Raw genomic sequence first — 8904 nt, forward strand, 5'->3', positions numbered from 1 at the left:
TGTGCCAAATAGTTAACAATAATTAACCTGGGCGACTCACCAAGCAAATAAAACAGAAGTCGTGGTGAGGCGCAGTGTCACGTGAGCATCTCCACTTCGGGCCGCTTTCCATGAGATTGCTCCCTGGATCTTTAATAATATATGGGCCAATAAATCAAGAGACATTAAAGCGGTAAGATAGCTGAGCAAACTACCGTATGTACCAAGCATGTTTACTTGGTAGTGTGTGAGCTACTTGGACAAACCTATCACCTGATGTTTAGATGTGCCCGGAATAATTCATGTTCTCTGTGATAAAGGCGATGTGGAAACACCAGCAAGCTCACTTGGAAAGGGAAATGCAACTTGAACTTATGCTGCATTGCTTGGGTTTCCTTGCATTTGATACATTATTCAAACAAACTTTCCGAAAGTGCAGTTTGCTCAATTACGTTTGTTTCAATGCGCACTCGAACATGCTGAGTGCGACCTATTCAAACGTTATGCGGTGAAAGTTGAAGCCCAAAGCTGCAACAAAAAGCAACGAGTAGACCAAGGAGTACAACTATTTATCCCAATCGTCCACAACGTACAAGTGTAATGCTTCTGAGGGCCAGAAAACAATTCAAATGGAACCACCTGGCTGGACATGACTGACGTAGCTGACCATCTTCTACTTCCTCTCACAACTGACCTGTGTAAAAGATTCGTACCGCGTATACAGGCCACCTGAGCGTGACTCTGATCCCGTGGATGGAGTTCATTTTAGTTGGGTTTTTCTCCTTCCATCCAGACATACAGGTCGGTTCCATCTTGACGATGACACAACGCTTATGTCCTGTCAAACTATCAGCGTAAATTTTGTTTTATATTAAATGTGTTTAAATTACGTGTTTTTGTGTTAAATTATGTTTAAATCATGTGTTTATAATTTGGGTTTGGTGGCCGTGTTGATGCTAATAACTCTTTTACATTCTCTGATTGGTCCGTAACGCACGTTTTTGCCCTCGTGACCTTGTCACATTTGCCCGTCCAATTTGTGGAAATTATTGTCATTAACTTCTTATATGTTTGCGACCACCTGCGTCAGCACAATTTTTTATTTCCCACATTGAAGACGAAAAATAAAATGGATGAATGAAAGAATGAAAAAGTATTTAAAAATAACAGACTATACTTGATGAAGTGTGTGCGGGAGGCGTGCCACCTAAGTAGTTTGCCACCTAAGTGGGCTGTATCTTGCACGCCTGTGGAGTAGACCGCTGCTGACATCGATGACTTCAGGTTAATGTTTTGTTCTATTCTGCTCACAAATTATGCACATCAGGACAATAATAGCTCGCGGATGCAGCTCTCATCATTATATTTTGCATAACTAGTGGACCATCGCTCGAACAACCATCCGTTGGTACTTAGCACAATCGTCTTTGTTGACATCACACAGTAGATTCGTGATAATACAACTCAAAATAATATTTGACAACAATCAGGCCAACTGATGATCCTTAACTCTCGTAGGATTTCATCCTACGAGCTCCTTCCTTGCAATCGAGAACAGTCATCACATTCAGGTGACGTCACAATCTCCTTTGCGTTAAATAACTATTTAACTTGTTGTACAAGACTGCTTGCGTTTTTCGTTTTGAATTATACTCAAACAAAAACCGATTATACCGTTTGTTTGTTGTGATCACGTGACATTCCGTGCAATAAATGAATTTTGAAAGGGGAACTATTTAATCATAGATCAAATAGCCCGTTGTTAAAGATTGCCGGCCAGGTTGGCAGAACGAATATGCAGAAAGTTCTTTGCTGTTGTTTGTTTCTGTCCGAAACATCTTAGTTCTCGTACATTTACGTAATAAAATCTCGTACAATATGCTTAATAAATTATGTTTCCTGCTCCAGTTGCTTTGTTCGCAATTTTATTGTATTTAATAAGATATCTTTGGAAGGTTTTTCTCCCATTATTTTTTCGCCACTTGATCCCCTGCGAGTTCGTTCACCATCGGACAGGTTGTTCCGCTTCACTTCTCTCGTGCAATAGAAGGCGACGCGCTGGAGTGGTATCTTGTAATGGAAGGTAGAATAATAGAACACCATTTCCCGTCATTTTGAGGCGGCGATAATGACTTGTTTTGTATCGTCACGAACGGAAAAGGTCATTCAAGCAGCTCAGAGACGTAAAAGGATTGTTTGACAGGCTCAGCTGTACAAGGAGGTTAATTGAAGTTAGAAAAATAAAATGATCGAGTTTCATGCTTGTCAACATGAACAACGCATGTTCTACTCCAACGCATTTCGTCAAAACTCGCGTTATTAGGCATAACAAGAATGTGTTGCGCCGGTGTGTGACTGTCACCGTTTAAACCTGTGGAGCCAGGTTCCCATTGGCGAGAACATTGTTAGCTTTCTTGTATGAGATTGGTATAGCTATATGAAGGTTGGAATAAAGTCATTTTGTCACACAAGGACGTTTAATTTAGGCTTCTGTCGTCAGCCAGCGTTATGCTGGCCTGATATAGAGTTTGGTGTCACAGGATATCTTTACAAGTTTGGTTCTTGTTAGTTTTATCGATCTATGTTTTATTACAAGCAGCTTAGAATCCATTCAACGCTTGACAATTTTGAAGTCATTTTGTATTTGTATTTGCCGTCTCCTCAATAATCGCTTGTTAACGGATAATTAGTCAGACTCGGCTTACCTGACCAACAGCGAAGGACTAGAGACGTTTTCGTTTTGATAACAAAAAGCTGTGGGCCGCCTTGAACTGTTATTGTTACGTAACAAAGAAAACGAGCGTGCGTCCTATTGTCAATACAAATTTAAATTATGAAAGATATCAGTGTTTATCAGGCGCCTGGGCATAATGACTCTGCGTCCACTTCATTAAGTTGGTGTTTTAAATCTGGAATGTTGAAAATCTACTTCGCTGATAGAAGGTAGAACTTTTAGAATCGCGACAGACTTTTGTTTCCGATCCTGTCGCTCTTGAGGAGAAATGAGTCATCGCTAAGAGAATGAAAGAGAATAAGAAATCGCTCTCGCTCAAGGTTTCAATGTTCGCTCTCTGACGTATGAGACAACCGTTCTTAGTGAAGCGTGACTACTTTATATTGATCGGGGCTTGTGTTTGTCATTGCATCGATTTTTACGTCACAATTCAAGATGAATAGCAATTGCAAAATTTATGTTTTATGAAATCCCCTTCACAGCGAATCCATTGTTGCGTCACATTAACTGGAAAGTTTATGAGCCAGCAGGCAAATAGAAATTAGTCTGTTTATGTTCATTGCAGACAATTTACGACGTTAAACCTTATATTGAATGAGTTTAAGTTCTTAAACGGCAACCTGCTGTTCCTTGTGCTGCCAAGTCCAGCGCAATATATGAGTAAGTATCCGGCTTTTTGTACCATCGCGAAATTTTCTGGTTTTGTCAAAACAAAGTTAACTTTTTCAGCATCTATCCACAAACTGCCTACTCATGCCTGACGTAACAACACCTTTTGCTGATATGACATCATTCATTTACTTGTCATTGGTTTGTGTTATCTTCATATCGGTCCAAGCTTCAGAGTTCGACTGTTGCCGATCGCAAGGTGTCGCGGCAGAGTGCAACAGCACGCACTGCAAGGTTCCCTGCGAAGATCGCGACTCGTGCGAGACAGGACTCTGCAACCTTGACCTTTACTTGAACATGACCTCTGGCGTCACCTCTTTCAACGCATACGCCTTTTGCCAGGTATATTGACGTCATTCACGTCATCATTGCTACGCTTGACTGACGTTTTACTTCGCTTTTCATTCTTATTTTAGTCCTCGTTACAGAACGGAAAGCAAAAGCAGGAAGATCTCTTCTCGTCTGACGACATAAAGGGCTATTGTAGCGACGATGACCAAGGCCACTTGTTTTGCATTTGCGGATATGACGTTTGCAATCACGTCATCAAACTTCCGAACGTCCCATCGACCCCAGTACCAGGTAGAGTCTGCATGGAACAACAAGAAAGATTTTTGGGAGGTCGTATTGTGATGTAGTGATGACGAAATAGAAATATTGCGAACGAAGTTAACGCGACTCTTTGTCTTAGGCTAGGGACCACAAATTCATTGTTAGTGTTCAATTGAAGTTAAATGCGCAACGTTAACATATTTAAATGCTTGTGATGGTTTCTTGAAACAAGACAGTATCGATCAGGCCGAGTGCTTCCGCATTCCGAACGCGCTCGGCCGCTTTCGTCAACAGCTTAACTACATGACGTAATTGGAGCGAGTCCACTCCTCGCTATTTTATTGGTCGTGCGTCGATAAACAGAGCAAGCGATGAAAGTTGGCGGCAACCGTTGCAGAAATATGAGGCAAAAGACGTTTGTCAACAACTTGTTTATTTGCTGGAAAAAACGAATTCAATATTTTCGTCGTTTAATCATTGACAAATAGTTGTTTTATTGCCGTTGATTCTAAATTACCTTTTGTGTTTGTTGCCACTAATAACCAAGCATTCATTTTTGTTAAGATCAACCAAAAACCAACTCGATGACTCCGATAATTATCGGGGTGTCCTCCGCTGTCCTCCTCATCCTGATCTCCATCTTCCTTGTCCGCTGCTGCATCCGGAGGCAAGCCAGGATCAAGGATGACGAGTACGATTGCAAGCTGACCGCTGGGAGTCGCCTTTCTTCCGATGACGCGAGTTTGGTCGACGGAGGACTGTGGGATGAGAGCGGCAAGCACAGCTTCTCCGCATACAAGTGAGTGGGAGACTGTTTGGAGCAATTAATTAGAATCTAATGCAAAAGTCGAGCCACCGACAAAATGACTATTTTTGTGACGTCACATCCTATTTGTTGTTAAACTGCGGTTATACTAGGATCCATGTGCTGCTAGGACACGCGCAGCATCACAATATTTGGCCAAATATGCTAAAAATTCAAGTTCTTGCTTGTAACCGTCACCCAAAGATGGTGATGACCTTCATAACTTGTTCTTTCTTCACGCAGGTACTCCTCGAGCGTTGCTACGCAATACAGCAGAGGTTCAAGAGGAAACAGTGGTTGCCATAGCGACCAACTTCTTCCGATCGACCTTCAAACTATAATAGGTATGACGTAATGTATTTGAAATGACGTGAATCTGTGAGCAGGTCCTTGTAAGTTGCGAGATAACGCACGTGAGAAAATACCATCGTGCACATAGATGCCGTAGATAGATGATGATCACGTGATAGAAGGAAGCAGTGTTTTTATGGTTTCGCGATCGCCAAGAAATTTTTCGAGACCGCGACTTTTGAACACTTACTGTTGACTATCTGCTGTAAGCTGATTGGCTGCTGTAGTTGTAAAAGTATAAATTTTGAGAGACTGTTTCGGTCCCCAAAAACTCCTTAAAACATTGAGTGGCAAATTTATATAATGGAAAGACTTGAATAGAAAATATTTTTAATCGCCCCTTCAATGGATCTACAAATTACATTTCACATAAGAATCGCAAAATTTTACTTTGGTTTAATCTAAAATGTTAGTCAGGGCCGTTCAAGATGGCTGAAGCTACGAGAGAACAAATAAAATTATTATTGTTTTGTTTGTTGCCCCCATGTATGAGTCACAAATCGCAACACTTCCCTGTCAGAGCATTTATATTCTTTTGTGTATTTTCAGTTTTGAAATAATAGAAATCTATGTTTTGAACAGGTCGTGGTCGTTTCGCCGAGGTCTGGAAAGGCAAGCTACAGCAAGACGCTTCCAGTTGTCAGGTGGTGTCGGTGAAAGTTTTTCGACTTCGAAATTACGGCGCATGGAGACAGGAGAAGGATATGCTCACTGAGAGGTCGGTCTGATGAGATTTCACCAAGAACCTATCCGCCATCTCATCCAAAAATCCTTCTCAACCGTCTCATAAACTGATTACTTTTAAACTAATTATTACTGATCCTCCGCAGGAAGACGTGACACGAAATAACGAACTCTTTTTAAAAATCACTGAAATTTGATTGATTGATTGAAATTGAGAGTTGATTTTACTGTGCAGAGTTTTGCTGTTTTCATTCTTTTTGTATTTTTATATCTAGAGATTGTCAACGCTTCATGTTTGTTCTTCTTTATTATTACGTAGCTGGATGCGTCATGACAACATCATCGAGTTCTACGCATCGGAGCAGAGAACGGTGAAGGGCCGGCTCCAGTACTGGCTTGTCACCGCCTACTACCAGCAAGGCTCCCTGGCCGAGTTCCTTCGCTCACACATCCTGGGCTGGCTGCAGTTCTGCGATATGGCGATATCAATCGCAAATGGCAAGTTCTCGAGTCGTGGCTTCATGTTTTAATACTTGCAAAGTTTGTCAATAGAACCAGTCGAATTGCGAATAGATCAGAGATGAGAGCCGGGCTCGTGTCTCCGCACCAACACTTTTTTACAATATTAGAGATCAGTGGAATTATCAATTTCAAATTATTTAGTATTAAGTCGCTTTTATTTTTTGCGTCTAAACTTCACATCGTTGACTCATCCGATAAATTTGTTTCCGAGATTAAAATTAAACGTCTGGATTGGGTCTCACACAGTCGACCAATTTCCATCTCTAAAACAGACGAAAAACTTTGTTAATTTCGACCGGAATGTTTCCTCAGCTGCTACTTTGGTTATTCCCCCACAACATTCTACTCGGGATTTTCTTCAACTACAAACTCTTTTCCAGGTCTGGCCTATCTCCATGTTGAGCGCGACTCGGCCGGGAGAGCAAAGATCCCGATCGCGCACCGCGATGTGAAAAGCTGCAACATCCTGGTGAAGGACGATTGCAGGTCGTGTGTCCTCGCTGACTTCGGATTGTCGCTCAAACTCGACCCAGAGCTATCAAGAGATGAACTCTCAAACGCAGGTAAACTTAGTTGGAGTATAGTCGAGTGTCATCTGCAACTTGCAGCGTATCATGCATGCTACCGCCTATTACGTATACTTTCCCAGTGAAAGTTTGTTGAAAATTTTTTCAAAACTTCTGATGTTTGCAGGCCAGGTTGGAACCTCCCGCTACATGGCGCCAGAGCTACTTGAAAGATTGGTCAATTTAACCGACATAGAAATGTTCAAGAGGGTTGATGTCTATGGCATGGCGCTTGTCATGTGGGAGATGGCAAACAGATGTGACGCCACTGAAGGTAATTCAGTCGATGACTTATGGAAGTGTATGACGTAATAAAAATAACGCTGGAGGCGTATGGGTAAAATAGTGCAATTATTTGGTTTGTTTCATTGGTGAGTGAAATCCTGAAAACGCATTTATTCAAAAACCTGGCATAGGGATCGCTGGTAGCTGCATGTGAAGTGAACATGTTTGAGCCTGCCTCATACTGGAACTAAAATCGCTTTTCTCAAACTCTAGTTACAGAGGACCAAAATGAAAAGTAAATTGTTTGGTCTAAAAACGCACATTTTCTTTTTTTTCATGCCGTTTTATTAGCAACAATCTGCATAAAACCAGGAACTTTCTATCCAGTCAAATGCTACGGTAATTCCCCGGTTATAGAACTGCACCGGTATTGACGAACCGTGGCTGGTCTAAACGGATGTTTCAACCCTACGTAAAACTCTAACGAAATCATAACAATCCTATTTTTTACCCATATGCCCCCTAAAATGTACAATCTTAAACCTTCGACCATGACAAAGGTTTCCACCGATATTCTGACGTAACAATCGGGGAGCACAAGTCCTGCTACCGTGGTGGCTGAGGTGGAGGTAAAACTGATGCGACCGAGTTTTAAACTTTTTCGTTTACCCAGGGATGGCCTCCACTTATTCGCCCCCATTCGGCAACAAGATAAACGACCACCCCACCAAGCAACAGATGCTGCTCCTGGTATGCCGAGAGAGGCAACTTCCGGATATTCCGGACATCTGGAGGAGCCACAAGGTCAGTCATAATTGCTTGCAGCGATTGTTTATGACGTACTGGTTTGCATGGTGCCCGTCGACCGCAGTTAAGCTCCTGTTTGCGAACAATGGAAGACTCGGGTTCACATCTATTGCGCATAAAAGAAAATTTAGCAAAAAATTTGTAACTGAAGTTCATTTTATTCTGATCAGGGTTTATCCATATTTGTCGATGAAATCTTGACCGAGTCCTGGGAGTACGAAGCAGAAGCTAGAATCACCGCTAGATGCGTCTATGAACGATTGCTACATTTGCGTGACCTTGACGTCACTTCCGATAGCGACGAGGCGGCGAGACTTCGGGAGAAAGTGGAAAATGAAGTCAACAAACTTGCCAACTCTGTTATTTCAACCGTGGTTTGAATTCTCACGGCTTTCGTCGTTATGGCGGGATACATTGCTTTTTATTCCCATGCAAGACTGATGGACAACCGCCAAGCATCGCGATTTGGGAGTTTCTTGTTCTACCTCAAAATCAGAATTTCGTGAGTGGTCATCGACAAATAAAACTTTATCTCACATAGACACATTATACTTCGTTTACTTACACTTTACACGTGCTTTTTATTCGTCCATATTTTTGTACAATCCTTGCGTTTAAGACTGAGTTTTGTTTCCGCACAACGCCGTAGAAAGGTGTCGGCTAATCCCTACCAGGGACGTGTCCATGTACCGTAAAGTCAGGCTTTTGCGATGTAATCGATTGAATTATATAGTTTGAATGTTGTGGATATGAAATAACTTAACCTCATGCAATGATTTAATTAAACGCAATTTTGTGTGGCTCTAGTGTTTGATAATAAGGCTTCTTAGGGCAAACTACTACTACGGTATAGCGGATGTTGGTGCCAGTGCTTTTAAGGCGTTTTGAGGAACCGAAGCTGTCTCTTGAATTTCTCCAGCTCCCCGCAAAAGTTTCAAATTACGTGATAGTCTGAAATGCATAAAAATTTGCTTTTTTTTCAACATGACAACCAGCCCAAATTTATTTTG

At 41.7% G+C, this 8904-nt stretch overlaps 1 protein-coding gene across 2 annotated transcripts; it reads left to right on the top strand.

Annotated features, from left to right (window-relative positions):
- Window positions 1–2049: 2049 nt before the first annotated feature.
- LOC143465701 (TGF-beta receptor type-2-like) lies at window positions 2050–8695 on the top strand. Of its 2 annotated transcripts, none has more exons than XM_076964131.1 (11): window positions 2050–3373; window positions 3443–3724; window positions 3799–3964; window positions 4499–4733; window positions 4983–5083; window positions 5673–5808; window positions 6094–6272; window positions 6677–6859; window positions 6990–7136; window positions 7761–7891; window positions 8065–8695. In XM_076964131.1, the coding sequence occupies exons 2-11, from the start codon at window positions 3467–3469 to the stop codon at window positions 8272–8274; spliced, it is 1746 nt and encodes a 581-aa protein (XP_076820246.1). In that variant the 5' UTR covers window positions 2050–3373; window positions 3443–3466; the 3' UTR covers window positions 8275–8695. The 2 variants fall into 2 exon arrangements, with proteins under 2 accessions (XP_076820246.1, XP_076820247.1); XM_076964132.1 differs by having other exon boundaries at window positions 2052–3373; window positions 3811–3964.
- The last annotated feature ends 209 nt before the right edge of the window (window positions 8696–8904 follow it).

The sequence above is a fragment of the Clavelina lepadiformis genome, chromosome 7, assembly GCF_947623445.1.
Source record: "Clavelina lepadiformis chromosome 7, kaClaLepa1.1, whole genome shotgun sequence".
Lineage (NCBI taxonomy): Eukaryota > Metazoa > Chordata > Ascidiacea > Aplousobranchia > Clavelinidae > Clavelina > Clavelina lepadiformis.

Bases quoted from the DNA above. Each gene is read 5' to 3' on its own strand.
- LOC143465701 (XM_076964131.1), top strand. From the start codon at position 3,467: ATGCCTGACGTAACAACACCTTTTGCTGATATGACATCATTCATTTAC. The intron at 3,965-4,498 runs GTAGAGTCTGCA...ATTTTTGTTAAG, and splicing joins CCCATCGACCCCAGTACCAG to ATCAACCAAAAACCAACTCG. The intron at 5,084-5,672 runs GTATGACGTAAT...TGTTTTGAACAG, and splicing joins CGACCTTCAAACTATAATAG to GTCGTGGTCGTTTCGCCGAG.